The sequence below is a fragment of the Molothrus aeneus genome, chromosome 3 (assembly GCF_037042795.1).
Source record: "Molothrus aeneus isolate 106 chromosome 3, BPBGC_Maene_1.0, whole genome shotgun sequence".
Classification (NCBI taxonomy): Eukaryota; Metazoa; Chordata; class Aves; order Passeriformes; family Icteridae; genus Molothrus; species Molothrus aeneus.
This window is the reverse complement of record NC_089648.1, coordinates 46,235,640-46,251,105: the sequence shown is the minus strand read 5'-3', so window position 1 is coordinate 46,251,105 and position 15,466 is coordinate 46,235,640. Positions and strand designations below refer to the sequence as shown.

At 43.0% G+C, this 15,466-nt stretch overlaps 1 protein-coding gene across 4 annotated transcripts in view; it reads left to right on the top strand.

Moving 5' to 3' along the window:
* The window catches only part of LOC136554676 (SAM and SH3 domain-containing protein 1-like), a 537,178-nt gene extending 528,821 nt beyond the window's left edge, over positions 1-8,357 (top strand). For all 4 annotated transcript variants that reach the window (XM_066546819.1, XM_066546820.1, XM_066546823.1 and 1 more), the window contains 3 exons: positions 1,545-2,683; positions 3,219-3,350; positions 4,134-8,357. In XM_066546819.1, coding sequence (XP_066402916.1) covers positions 1,545-2,683; positions 3,219-3,350; positions 4,134-4,394 — 1,532 coding nt within the window. In that variant the 3' untranslated portion in view covers positions 4,395-8,357. The remainder of the gene's footprint in view (positions 1-1,544; positions 2,684-3,218; positions 3,351-4,133) is intronic.
* Positions 8,358-15,466: the final 7,109 nt, after the last annotated feature.

Below are 15,466 nucleotides of genomic sequence, written 5' to 3'. Positions count from 1 at the left end.
CCTTATGGTTTCAGTAAGAGCTTAAATTGCAGAGTAGTAGGGTTTTTCACAACTTTTCTTCTAGTGCTGAGGTTCCTGAGTGGGCTTTCCTAAAATCAGTGGAACCACTTATCTAAGAATGCACATGGATTTTGTAGCATGAGCTGTGACAGCAAGTCCCAGACAATACAGTGAATTACTGCCCAAGTCAGGCATGTGCTAGCAAATATGAATAATGGAAAGAGAACACTCCTTTCCATGCTCATTAAATATTGCCGTTAGCGCCTGGAAGCACTAAAAAATGAATGTAACATTTCTTACACATCTTTCTAATGTGATTCCAAGTTATTTTCAGAAGGCGGTGGCCTAGCTCCAGGAAGGGTGCAGACAGAGAGGTTCTTTCTGATACTTTTCTGAGTTACCTGAACTCAAGGTAGCACCAACAGAGACAACTTCAGTGTGGGATGTGTTGCTGTTAACATTTTGGGGAAATGGTGATATTTAGCTTCAGCTGAAGTGTGAGCAGTACAGCTTTTGAGAAAGGAGTTGCTGTGTGCTCGCATTCATCCTTACGGGCTCACCTTGATTTTAACTTTTTTTGATGGGACTGTTTTCCTTATATCTTCTTGCATGTAACCTCCATTTCCTTTGCTAGTTTTCTGGATACTTTGGTTTTTAAACTCATTGAGCAGAGTAAGAGGCAAGAGAAAGCAAGGTATTTATTGTTTTTAGGTTAAACAGGTTCTTTCAAATGCAAGGTGAACAGTGTATATTATTCAAAAGCCAAGCCCTGAACTTCTAGCAGGATAAAACTCTGAAGGCAAACAGTACAAGAAGGCATCTATTGCTTAATATGCACTATGACTTGAGACTAACACTAACATTAGTCACACTTGAAACTCCTTTTTGAAACACTTCTCCATCTCATAAGATCTTTTTCTGTAAAACTCCTGCCTTCACTGCAAGTAGCCTTCCAAAGGGGCTGATGCAAAACCAGTCTTCATGCACTTTCTTGCTCTCTGTTTTGCCATTGCGAATAGTTTGCCGCTCATTTAAAAAAAGAAGTAACTATATTAGCATATAATTAAAAAATTCATAAACAGGGTGTTTTTAAAAAATCCTATGCAAACTAGTAAACTTTATTAAAAGATGAACATCATTATTTATATACTAAGATTAGAAACAAAGCAAACAATGTACATCATTTGAGGTGTTTCAGGAGGGGCCTGTCAAACCACTTCGGACAATGAGCATAGGGTATCAGTTCTAACTGTAGGATACAGTACTTCTACACTGAACAATGTTTATGTGAGCTAAACCTCAAATCTCTGCCAATTGGAGAGTAGGAAGGATATTACGTATTTTGGATGTATTTTACTTAACAGATAACAGTTGCTAATAAAGCTGAAGGTCAAATCAAATCTTTGTGCTTGAAATGACATTGAATTCTTCTACACTTCGAATTAACAAAAAAAGAATAAATAATTTTGTTTCAGAAGCATTTGACAGGGATCTCTTATTATGCTTGAGATTTTTTTTTTAATGGTGGATTTGTTTGTTCCTAGGTAAAACTCGAAGGACCTGTCTTCCGCCCTCTAAATCAGCAATTGAGCATAGCTTTAGGGATTTCAGCAGAAACCAGCTATCAAATTATCCCACTCTTCCACTGAGCAAGTCAATAGAAACTCTGCAGCCAGGGGAAAAAGAAAGCCGGCTGGGTTGTACACATCGTGCTCTGAAGAGCTCTGTCAAGCCTCCAGCCATCATGGCTCTGAAGAAGAACCGCAGAAGTTTACCAGTAGCTGTGTGTCGAAGCTATGAAACTCTGGATGGCCCCCAGGGTGTAGATACATGGCCAAGATCCCACTCACTGGATGATCTCCAGGGAGAACCCAATACCAACTTACAGGATGCTAACAAGAAAGTAGGTTCTTTTCCTCAGGATTCACTGGATACAGCTAAAAAGGCAATTGGCTCTGCCTTGCCGCCTCAGTCTCACGGAGGCAGCTGTAAGGTAGATGATGTCATGGCTAAGCAAGGCAAAGGGGCTGCTAATTCTCAGAAGGGAAGAGCTAAGGAATTGAACTGCTCTGTAATGGAGACTGCAGGTGGAAAGCCTGCTCCATTCCCCCTGAAAAACTGTGAAGCTCAGCCTGCCTTAGTGATGCATCATGCAACAAGGACACCTCTGGAAATACAGAGTAAAGGTTTTCATGACCTTGCACGGGCTGATTATGCTCCAGTCCTCAAGGGAGGTCTAGAAGCTGAGCAAAAAAGCACAAATGAAGCAAGAATGCAACCAAAAAATCCCTCTCAGCCACCACCTGTCCCTGCCAAAAAATGCCGAGAACGCCTTTCTAATGGATTATATCATCCTCCCACGACCACAAGTGGAAACCACTCAAGTTTAGAAGCACCATGTTTGCCAGTAAAAAAGACCAGCTCATCCACTCCCATTGATTGTCATGGAGTACCTGTCCACAGGACATCTTCTGAACAGGAGCCCAGTAGCCCTCCTAGCCCGCTGCCACCCTGGCTGTCGGAGCTCCCAGAGACTGCTAGTGTTCAGCAGCATGTGGTAAAGCTTGGTCCTGCATCAGCAAGGAAAGTCTCTTGCAGCAGAGGAATGGATCTGGAAATGGTGATAGAAAACAAGCTGCAGTCTGAAGACATTGATCTTACTGAAGAACCGTACTCAGACAAGGTAAGTGGTAATCACTGCAGTGGTCTTATTCCGCTAGCATTCCAAGAGATAGTCTGTCATTCATTGTATCGGTCATTTTTTGTGGGTAACTGGCCAAGATAAACCAACAATCATTGGAACATTAGACATTCTACAGCTCTTGTTTGTCTTTGCTATCAGACTTTATGACTAAAGTAGTCCTTGTGTTGTAGGGGACTCAGAAATCATCTTTTCAGTCCACTGGTGCCTTGGTGGCACTGGACATGGGAATGGTCTTTCTCTGCTAATGTGGAGGAATAGAGCTGAAAAAGGAAGTAATGATTAGATTTTATGTTTCCAAGAAACTCTGAATTGATAGCATCAATTAGTACATCTTCTTGTAGTGGGGGGAAGGAAGGAATCTTTTAGGGATTGCTTTTTTAGTTTTCCTGGAACCTTGAGGAAAGCTCCTTCTTGCTCCCATCCTGCACTTCTCTTTCTGTTGCATTGGTTGGTCTGTATAGCTACACTTTTTTAATCTGTCCTCTCTCCTTTGTGTCTGGCTGGGAACATTCAGCATGGTCGCTGTGGCATTCCTGAGGCTTTGGTACAGAGGTACTCTGAAGACTTAGAGCAGCCTGAAAAGGATGTGGCTACAAACATGGACCAAATCCGGGTAAAGCAGCTGAGGAAGCAGCATCGCATGGCAGTGAGTATTTCCATAAAGCAGATTTTCTCCTTTCTGAGCAGACTGTTAAAAGGACTGGTTGGTAGTAAAGGGAGATACTTGAGAAATCCTGGTACAGACGTACTCGTTATGTTCATCCAGCAGGTACCTCCCCCAGTCCCAAAGGAGGACAGTCAGTAGTTGAAAGGAAAGTGGATAACCTTCTTTTGACCAAATAATGATCTTAAAAGTCTAAGCAGACTGCAAGCAGTGGTAACAGAGACTTGCTCACTAAGGATGGCATGTATTAAATGCTTCTGTATTAAAATTTGAAAGGTTCTACACTCCTTTTTCGTTTTTTAAACTGTACTAGTGTCCACTTCTCCTTAGCAAAAGCAGAAGGGAGAAACCATCAAAAACTTTAATGGCTTCTTCTGAGAGAACTTGGTCTGTCTGAGGAGGTAATAGGCAAAATTGGTATTCTCTTGCCTTACTGAGAAATTAAATGGATCACTTGAAAAGTCTTATTACTGGGTATTCTTTACTGATCTCAGACTGATTCAGAATGGTACATGAAAGCCAGCCAAACAGCCGAATACTGCCCACTGTGTCTATATTGCCAAAATTGTTGTCAGTGCTTCTGGCCGAGGGATCTGAGCCTTTCAGCCCACACCACTCTCATACTGACAAATGTGACATGAGAGAAGTTACATCTGCTATGAAATCCTACCAGTTTAGAAGAGAAAACAAAAAAAAGACTTGTTGTAAAACAAGCAGGTGTGTTTAACATTAAGGGTTCTCTGTTCTTTTTTTTTCACTCCCCAGATTCCAAGTGGAGGACTCACAGAAATTTGTCGCAAACCTGTATCCCCAGGACTCATCACCTCTGTGTCTGACTGGCTGATTTCCATTGGTCTGCCTATGTATTCCAGCCTGCTCACAGAAGCGGGATTCAACACACTGAGCAAAGTGCCTTCTCTGTCACAAACTTGCCTTCAAAAAGCTGGCATCACAGAGGAAAGGCACATAAGCAAGCTCCTGGCAGCAGCAAGACTCTTCAAACCTCTTGATCCAGAGGCAATTTAACATGCTCCATAGTGTGACATTGCCTGGTCGAGAATCCACTGCTTCTTCCTGCACCAGTACCACTCTAATCACTTCACATAGCTAAGGGGATCAAGGAAGTGGCTCCCCAGGACAGGCAGATATCTTCTTCAAAAGATATGAAAGTATTTGGCCACTGAAGGAGAAGAGAGGCAACCACCAGGTAACATAGATGTGGTACTTCCCTCCCCCCTCACTCCCATCTAAAGTATTCCTATTTCATAAACTGCACAGGGTTGGCCTGAGAATCAGAAAGCTTCACAGAATTAAGGGACCCTTGCACATTTTCCTCAAGTTTGTGATAGTGATATTAGTAACAGGTCTTTTGTACATCTGGGTTCCAGGTACCTGAAATCAGTTCTAAAGACCAGGTACAAATCAAGGTGCAAATTCCAGTAGAAGCTGTTTGGCAAATGTCTTTTGTTTATTACAGCAGTCTAGAGCTAAACACAAAGCCCTGCCCAGTCATCTTTGCTGTTGCTTGGTGTAGGTCCCAGTTGCTACGAAGTCTTTAGCTAGGCGGAAGTTGATGGACTGAAATTAGTTTTCAGTGTGGTCCATCTCTGTCACTTCAATGCAACTAACCCACGGAGAGTCAGAAAGCTTCTTTTTATTTGTACAGAGCTGAGGTCATTTTTATAACTGCTTTCTAGCAATCAGCTTTTTATTTGCCTTAAAATAAGCTTTTAAGCAGTTACCTAGTGTTCACTTTACCTGTTTTCACATTTCCCAAGCCTTGTTTCAACCTGTCACACATAAGTTGCATTTAGGGTGATTTCCAGCTGAAGTAGCTTCTATAAAATGCCTCATCATAACATCTCCTGTGTTGTAGAGGTGCTTTTACAAATGCAGGGATATGCTAGGTTTCGGTTGTCAGGTTAACTCCTTGGTCACTACAGTTTGCATTTACTGTTGTTACTAAACTGTTCCAAGATATACTGCCTTGTATATATGTAACTGCTTTTTATTTTAATCATATTCTGTGTACTGTGTTATATTGTCAATCATTATGCTGCAGCTTTGACTTGGTATCCTGACCATATTGATTCCAAACAGTGGGTTTCTGCAAATGAAAATTCACATGCATTGAAAAAGCAAATTGTGTCCCACAGAAATCATTAGACCCAGTAATTCCATGGCATGGACAAGAAAATTCACAGATAGTCTTATGAATAACACTGTGATTTTTAGAACACACCACTGTGTTACTATTACCTCTCACTGGAAAAGAGCATTGTTCTGACAAATGTGATGAACCATTTTTCATGATGCGGTGATATTTTTCTGCCTAGTTCCATGTGAAACGTTCCAGTTGCATATGTGACTAATGACAGATTTTATTTTTCTATATTGGGTACATGTTTTATATACCAAATACAAATTATCATGAATAGCACATAACCACCTTTTTCTTTGGGGTCTAAATGTGGTGTGTCCCTCAGCTTCTGCTAGTGCAGATACTCTGTGGAAGACAGAGCATGCTCAGTCTGGCAGGTAAAGGGAGAGAATAGAAACCTGGGCACAGGCCAGGATGTGTGGCTGTTTCCAGTGTCAGTTCTGACATCAATTTACTGTAAAAAACCAGACAAGGCACTTCACTGTTTGGTGCCCCAATTATCCCAGTCTCATACTGAGCTAATGACTTCTGATAAAATGCTGTCAGATTGATGAATGAAAGATTGTGGTTACTCCATGATTCCTTATTGTCTGTCCCTTTCACAGTTCATGTTTTAAGTGGATGAATATGCATTTTACTACAGATGATAACTAATTTGCCTTCTGGTAGAATTGACAGCTGTTAGGTTTACTTCCCACATTTTGTATTTCACCAGTGTCTATTGCACACCATCATATGAAGGCACCTAAGTCACTGATGCAACTTGAAATTGTTCTCAAGCAAAACTCTTCAATATTCTCCTTGGTGCCTGATAAGCAGCATGTTCTGATATGACAGAATCAGGAGAGATAGAGCAGACATGTTTTGTACAGCTGGTAAAAATCTGTGCAGACTTGCCCTGAGCCCTGTGTGCAGTTTTGGGCACCAGAATATAAAAATTACATTAAGCTATTGGGGAGCATCCAAAGGAGGGCCACGAGCATGGTGAGGGGTCTGCAGGGGAAGCTCTGTGAGGAGCAGCTGAGTCTGTTCAGCCTGGAGGAAACTGAGGGGAGACCTCATTGCACATCCTCATGATAGGAAGCAGAGGGGCAGGTACTGATCTCTTCACTCTGGTGACCAAGGGGGAACAGCCTGAAGTTGTGTCAGGGGAGGTTTAGGTTGGGTATCAGGAGAAGGTTCTTCATCCAGAGGATGGTTGGGCACTGGAACAGGCTCCCCAGGAAAGTGGTCACTGCTCCAAGCCTGAGTTCAAAAGATGTTTGGACAATGCTCTCAGGTACCTGGTGTGACTCTTGGGGATGGTGCTGTGCAGGACCAGGAGTTGGACTTGATGCATCCTCTTTTGTAGCTCAGTATATTCTATGATTCTAAAAAATAAAAGAAAAAAATTTTTAAAAACTCAAGTGTTTTTTAATAATTATTATTTTTCTCTTGTTCCTCTCTGAGGCTTACATGGTGACTATCAGTAGGCCAGAGCTGGAAAGAGTATTGAGACTTCCTGGGATTGCTAGTAGGGACCAGAACAGAGTAGAAGTAAGTGGACAGCAGTTATATTACAGTGAGGGAAAAGTCCAAGCTGACTATAGCAATAAAAAAGGAAACAAATTTCCTTGTGTTGCAGGGAAGACAAGTCATGTAATAAAGTTCTTCCATATTAATCACTTCCCCCTCTCTTAATAACAGAAGGAGAATTATGGGAATAAGCCGAACCTGTTTGCCAAACTCTCTTTGTAAATCCATTTTTTTTAAATGATTATGTGACCCAGGGAAACCAAATCACACCCATCAGGACTGGAGTGAGCAGTTTGAAATTTATGAGTTTTAATATTTGTTTTGTTTTCTTTTATAGACTGTGCTTTGTAGTCTTACTTGAATTACTGTTTTAGTTTATATTCTAATCAAAAAAAGCCTTAAGCTTCTCAGCGTTTGAGCTTCCCTGCTGTGGTTTCAGTGACCTGTGGCATTCCCCAAGCAGCTGAGGTGGTGCATTACGAGAGCCATAACCTCTTGCATCTTCTTGCAACCTTCAGTGCTCTAAGCAAAAGTTCACTCATTAACTCTTGGAAAGCACAGAAGAAACCTGATACTGGAATCTTCATCTGCTCTGCTCAGGCTCACCATGTTAAGTATCTATCCATTATATCTTAGTAACTCAAACAGCTATTTAACAATAGAAGCAGCAAGCCCAAAATATTACCAAATGCCATCATAATCATATGCTTTGATCAATAACCTGCTGTTGCTACCCAGGTAGCAATTCCCTGCGCTCTTCTATGAGCCTGGCTGTGGATGCAGACTGGGAGCACGATCAGAAGCATTAAACATGGCATTATTCAAACAGGCCATCATGTCTAAGAGCAGCAATAGTGGTCGATTCACCAAGTCACAGCTGTGCAGTTGTACTGTATTATTTTTAGAATAAATAATACTTTCAGTCCAAGATACTTTTAGCATTAATTGACACCCTTTGGGGAATCAAAACTGTCAAGCAAGTTATGTAACAACTAACAAAGTTGCACTTTCTGTATATGAAATCAATATTTAAATAACTTATTTTTCTCCATTTGCTGTTCTTAAATGATGTAAGTAGCTGTAATATACCAGTACTCAATATGTCCTGCAGTTTGCTTCAACCCAAGAAAGCTGTGTATTGTAAAGAAAAAAAAAACAAAAACAAAATATGAATGTGTAAAGATTATTGTGCTGTTTCATTTAGCAAAAAAATGGTTGACAAAAGGGTTTTCCTGTGTATCAAAACTTGTCTATAATTATATGTCATACTGTTCATAGATAAAAAGTAAATAAATTTCCATGGTCTCTCTCTATTTTTTTTTTGTTGTTTTTTGTTTGTTTGTTTTTGTGGTTGTTTTTAATTTTGCTAACAGATCCTTATTTAGTGCTTACGTAGTGATGTATTATTTTGCTTATTTCTTTGGCCCTCACCCTGTCGCTTACACACTCTCAACACATCTACAGCAGGAGGAAAAGGTTTAAAAAAATTTAAAATATTAAAAGCCCAGGTAATTCAGGACTAGAAGCAGCTGTTAAATTATATGGTGTGAATCAGCACAGTCCAAACTTTGTCTGTTATATCCTGTGAATGTCCAGCTGCTGGGCTCGGTGAGATGTGTGAGAGGCCTCCCAGGTCTCCCCTTGAGAGCTTCACCACTTTGCAGTGGAATAATTAATAATTGGTGAACCCAGAGGAAGGGCCCATGAGTACAATGCTGTGGAGTTGTAGTTACAGCTCTTGCCTGCAACAAGGGATTTCAAATCTGGTTTGCAAATGCAGCTCTGCTTTGTTTGGCTGGTGAGGTGCTGGAACTCCCCTGAGCAGCCAGGTAATGTCTCCAGTCTGGAATACAATTCCAGTGTCCAGGGTTTGGGGCAGAGGAGCCTTGGGACATGACTCTTGGCATTTCCTTCAAGCTCACTTGAGTAACTTCTTGCTGACTATTTTGCATTTGTTGGTCTGGTTAAATTTGCTGTGTAATTAATGGGTATGCTTAGCTGCCTAACAGCGTGCGGCCAGCTCCTCATGGCAACGGCTTGAAGTTAATCCTTTGTGGATTTAGCCCCAAGGAACGAGGGGAGCTGTGTCTGCACGAGTTGTCATTAACCGGAAGCTGAACTCAGGAAACGACACAAAGCGGAAAACTAAAGAATCTTTTGGGCTGGATCCAGACAGCTGAATCCTCGTCCCCTCCAGGCAGTGCTCCCCGCGGAGCTGCGGGACGTGGCGAGCGCCCGGCGGCCATGAGGGGGCGAGGGCTCTGCGCGGCCATGAGGGGGCGAGGGCTCTGCGCGGCCATGAGGGGGTCAGGGCTCTGCCCGGCCATGAGGGGGTGAGGGCTCTGCGCGGCCATGAGGGGGTCAGGGCTCTGCCCGGCCATGAGGGGGTGAGGGCATCGCGCCGCCCTGAGGGCGCTCCGGCGGCAGAGGGCGCCGCGCCGCTGGGACCCGCTGTTTCCAAGGGTCTCTCAAGTAACAAAACAGAAATAAAAACAAAACAAACTCTGTACAACATGAAAAGCCAGGGCGCTTGCCATTTCTGCAGCTGGAAGGAGTATTGCTTCCCTTCCAAGATTGCTGTGGTCCATGATTGCGTTGGGAGAAGCTGAAACACAAAGCCCCCATCTATTGCTCTCAGCGTTTTGCTGCTGTGTTTGATCCAAATGTGTGCTAGCCACAGTAGCTGCTGCCAAAACCAAACACTGCCACCCCCCAACACATACATGCTATTCTAAAAGTTCTCTTTCCACATATGTTTGCACCAGAAAACGAGATGCGGGAGAATGTGCTAAAATTCTTGCTGCTAATACTTAGAAAAAGAAACTTTATGCCTGAGCAGAGGGATCATGTGTGTTATAAATTATCAAATCGGGACCCAAATTTATAAGAAAATTTAGCAATGATTCATTAGATTGTCAGCGAAACAGAATTTCGATCAGAAAAAAAAACCACCACAGCCAAAGGCAGCGTCAGCCCCGGGATCGGCGCTGGGTGAACCTGGATCTGACGGCCAAAATGTCAGTCTCCCCCTCGGTTCACACCGCCTGCTTCGAGCAGCATGCTTTTATACAGTTTATTCTGCCTGAGGCAGAAATGACCAAATGCTCCTTTGTGTTCCTTCACATGCAGAACTGGAGCCGTACATGTGCAGGGGTAGACAAAAGTCCAGTTCCAGGTGTCTAGATGTCATCAGAGCACTCCGGAGAAATCGGGATTCATACGGAGAAGTCGGGATTCATACGTAACAGAGTGGCGCTGGTACTCAGTGTAGTAGATGCAATCTTCGAGGTGCGAGATCACTCTTGCATTCCAAGGAAGTCGGAAATCACCGCTCAGGAAAGTTCCATTCATACGTTAACAAACTCAATATTATCTTAACCGTTGTCCGGGAAGGAATTGAATAAAAATAAGACTCTGCTCCCGGCTGGGGTGGTCAAAAGACATAGCTTGGATTTTACAATATTTTATACATTAATAGCATGAATTATCTCTACCCTACTGCATGTGTAAGCCCCCGGAGACTTAAAAACTATGAATGTAATGTTATGTGTACCACCAGAGCTACCTCAGGAGTCCACTAAAGGATGATCCTTTAACTTTCAGGAAGCAGTAAAAAACAAATGATGTGACTCTTGGGGATGGCGCTGTGCAGGGATGGGAGTTTGACTCAATGATCTTTGTGGGTCCTTTCCAACTCAGCATATTCTGTGATTCTATGATTCTTACTAGTTCTTAGCCTTGCTCTTTTTCAGGCACTGCAGCCTTTGCAGCATAAATGGACATCATTATTTGTTTCCTTCAGTTCTGCAACACAAGTAGTCTGTGCTGAGCTTGTGCCTGCAGGAGTTTGCTTGCTGGGACACTGGTACTGTCCAAGTCCCAAAGCTCTGATATTACCGAGATTCTGTCATTTTGAGTGGGCTTGGGCCTCTCTCCAGGCAGAAGAATTTTTGCACATGTAAATGGACTTAGTAATATTCTACACGCAAAAGACCCCAAACCCTCTTTAAAAACTTTTTAGGACATTTCTTGAATTGGTATTCTTCCAAAAAGAGTCAGACGAGAACCAAGCCCTAGGTCTTATTTGAAAGAAATACTGTTTCTCGGCCTGCTACAGTTGAAGTCCTTTGTAAATATAGGTGCCCATGGTCAAACAGAAAGATGCCTGGTGGGATTAGCTGCTTCCAAGACTAGACAGGTTTGAGTAGGAGAGAAAGGTAAGTTGGGATTACAATTTCATACTCCAAACCACCTTGCTGTTACTGAATTTGGTTAAGTTTGCCATCTCTGAGATGAATCCTGCATAGCCTTGAAGGTTCTGGACTTGGTTCTCCCAAGCTGGATCCATTCCAGGTAGGCAGAAACCTTTGCATCCCCGACAAGTTCTGCATTCCTTATGCTACTATGCATATGCTATTCTGAAATTCCCACAAGTTGCATTTTTTCATTTAGCCACAAATTTCATACATGGATGTGCAAGTTTGTGAGAACAAGGCTGGTGTTTATTTCCACAAATCCTGTCTTGAGGGGATACCCTTGTGAATTAGACTATCAATCTACTGCGCTGTTTGCCTTTTTTTTTTTTTTGGCTCCACTAACTCCTATGGTAATGAATACTCACCAGGTACTAAAAATGGAAGATACAATTTTTTATTTTCTTTTTTATGTTTTACTGAAGCATGACTAAACTGTTAATATTAGCACTCACTTTTAAAGTTCTGATTTAAGTGGCTCCATTTGCACTTAGCCAAACAAAAAAAAAACCCACCACCATTTCTCTACCTCAAAGAATGGAACTGGATTGTCTCTCTGGCAAGTTCAGTGTTGATTAAAAAACCCATGCAATGCCGCGTCAGCCCTGTGGTGAGCTGTTCCTGTACATCACTAGCAGGGTGACAGTAGCCTCTCTTCCATTCTGATGTCCTGAGTCCCCACTGGAACAAGCTTGGTAGTGACAGCTAAGGTCAGTTCAACTTGCAGGTGTGTTCAGGTCCTAGCAATCCTACAAAGCCAAAAAAAAAAAAAATTTCCAATCCTGCCGACCACCTAGTATGCCCTGAGGTGTGAGCAATTTTATAGCTGGCACTGGCTATCTGAAACCAGGATGAGTGACACTTCTGAGCACACTGGGACTGCAGGCAAGCACTACGTACCTTTTTGTTTTCTTTTAGCAGCACTGAATTGCTTGCCATCCAGAGGAGCTGCTGCATGAGTGAGCAGCTCCCATTTGCTGATAGTGAGAAGCAGTATTTCCCCCCTGGTGCCTCCCACTGCAATCAGATCTGCTGCTGTTACAGAGCAGCACAGGCTGCACTTCCTTATGAACATCAAAGCGTGAGCATCACAGAAGCATAGAAGGTGTTTTGGATTTGGAGCAGTGCAATTTCTGGAGAGCAGAAGAATGGCTTAGATCAATTCAATTACACAAAAAAAGTGCTTATGTGCTTAATAAAGTCATCTAATGAAATGAGATATGAGAGGCTCCCTCAATTCATTAAACCACTTCCTTTTGAAAGAGACTTTTTTTTGGATTTAGAGCATGTCCTGGGACCAATTGCTGACTTCTCACTTTTTTTCTCCTCAGCCTGATGACAAAGTAAGGAAATGTTTCAGGCTGCTTTCTAACACACATGTGACCATCAGTCAAAAATTTGCTTTTTGGCCCATAGGAAACCTCTGGAAGGCATTCAAAAACTTGTTTGTTTTCTTTTTTCTTTTGTGTCTATTTTAGCAGTTTCAACAGTTCTGTTTTGCTTCAGGAATATGGGAAGCTTCTACCTGAGTCTGTGAGGATTCATGGAAATTCACATCACAAGCAATGGCCCAAGCTTCCACGCAATGCCTGTCTATGTGTAGATGTGTCTCCCCTGGAGCTGGCAGGTGTCTGCAACACAGTGTTTAACCTTGCAGGCCAAGCTTCAGAGTTGTTTCATGCCCAGGAACACATAAACAAATTTCGCTATGCTTGTCTGCGTACACAGTAGACCAAGATTCAGCCTCACTCCTTGCATCCTTGTGGGCTGCATCCTACTGCCTTCTCCTGTCATGTTATGTGTTTGGCCTGTGAGAAGACCAAAGCCAAGGTTTTTTCAAGTTCTGGTCATTGTCTGGTGCTCACTTAGGAGTGTCCCCAAGCAAAAGTGGCTCATGATGCCTTGTGTAAGCTGCCCAAGAGGTATAAATGGCCTGGCGAAAACACAGTTCACACGACACTGTTCTGGTGAATACCTCCTTAGGGCCTCACAAAGATCCTGGGTATAACACAGAAAGGAAGGGGAAAACAAACCAGTGAGCTGGAGACCCTCCATGCTGGTCACTATTTCTGCTCCTTTTTCCAGGTGTACCTACTTGGCTGAGAACTTTTGTAAAGTTCTGTGAAGTCAAGATGCTATTTGGAGAAGAGAAACTCAATTCAATCAGGTAATTGAGAGAGCATCCATACCAGATGCACTCTTTAATTCTGAGAAATACTGCTTTTATTGGGAGCATTGAGTCCTGAAGCACAAGTCGTGAAAGGCCCAGGAAAGCAGGAAGCTTTGGTGGCCTACAGTGAAATCCTACAGATGTTGTCTTCTTGATGTAAGTGAAGTAAATCTAGATAAATCCTACAGATGTTGTCTTCTTGATGTAAGTGAAGTAAATCTAGATAAATCCTACTTAGAGAGAACTGCAAAGATCTGTTAGGTTGCACCCTGAAGCTTGTGCAAGGTTTTCACAGTGCCAGAGTAGGAAACATCTGATTTCTCTTACTTGCTTTCAGTTATTTCCAATATCAGCCCCAAAGGGTTCCTTACCTCTGTTTAATCCTGCGTGTGCTGTGGGAATAACATTTACAGGCTGTGCCTCTCTTCTTCCTTCATGCCCTCCCAAGGTGTGCCTGAGCTGCCCAAGCACGGCAGTCCCTCCAAGCAGCCACAGGTCTGTAGTATTCCTGGCATGTGTTTGCTCTGGCTGCATGAAGGGCACAGGAGGAAGGAAAAGGGATCAGCCAGCTCATGGAACAGCTGAGATAGTAGTGAGGCTTATTGGGAGAGACAGGAGGGAAAGAAGGAAGGGCTGGATGAAGAAATTAGGGGAAAACCGGTGAATGTCTTCAAAACAAGAGCAGCGTTTCTTACCTTCTGGGAACACAAAGGTCTGACATTCTCAGGTGTTTATTTGGTGTGAATTAGGTGAGGTAGTGCCTTGCCTTATTATGTATTTAATAAGGTAGTTTAAGTGTACTTTTTTTGAAGGAGAAACTCCTAAAAAATATATGAAGAATTTAAGGACAAGTAGAAAATTCTCCTTTACTTCCACTTGTGGGAGCTATATGCTGTTCTCCCCCAGAAGAGGCACCTCTTGGCTCAGGACAATTTCCACTGGACAAGGTGACACATCAGGCTCTCACCGTGGGGTGCTGTTCTATGTTTCTGTGCTGTTCTGAGCATGTTATGGCTAACTCTGAATTGCAACATCCACTTCATCCTCCCTCACACACAGCAGTGGAAACATAAAACAGATTTAGTTCTCCCAGACATGTCGTTTCTGCTCACTGGCCTAACCTATAAAGGAAGCAGCCTTTACAAGGTTTGGCACCACCTTTGCATCAATTATGTCTAAAACCCAAGGCCTTTTTAAAAACCAACCAAACAAAACCCAAATGATGAGAGCAGACCAAATAAGCAGCCCCACACTTGTTGCTAGTGGGCCAATTAGCAAAAAACAGTGGAAGCCTCTCTGAGCCCCATTTGTACAGGAACTCTGCCACTTGCTGCTGTTATCTCCATCCCACGAAGACCTGTGGTTTCCTTCAAGCTCCAGCTTGATTCAAGGCGGAGTTCAAATAGTAATTGATGTCTGGTACAAGGTTCTGAAAATGTAAACTGTTCTGTAGGGCTGCTGCTTTTATCTCTGTTACACAAGGGTCAAATATTTGACAAAGGGCCATTTTTGCCCGTCAGTCCATACTTTTAGAAGTCACGAAGCTTCAAAACAAATGCATAAATAAAGTGATGAAGAAACCCTATGAGGACTCAGAGATATTAGCAAAATACACTTGAATCTCTATTGCCTTCCCTTCACTTTATTGCTTACTGACTTGTCACTCTTTTCCACAGAAGAGTGTGTCCTACCTCTCTCCAGGTAACCTCACTGGAATATGGGTCTCCCTGCTTGTGCAGTCCTGAGTAGGGACACAGCCATTGATGATGAAGAGCACTTCAGCCATCCCTGTGTCATGCAATGCACAGCTGGTGCCAACTCCCCTGATCTCCCTTCTGGTGCCCCTAAATCCATACCTCCCCTAGCTCCCTGTTCTGAAGGGAAATACCACCACTTGCACCCACCCCAACCCCTAGAGAAGGCTCTGGTGACCTGGGCATGTGGGACAGGTGAGTAGGGAGGCTGGCAGCTGGGGCAGGGTCTGTGCCAAATCTGACAT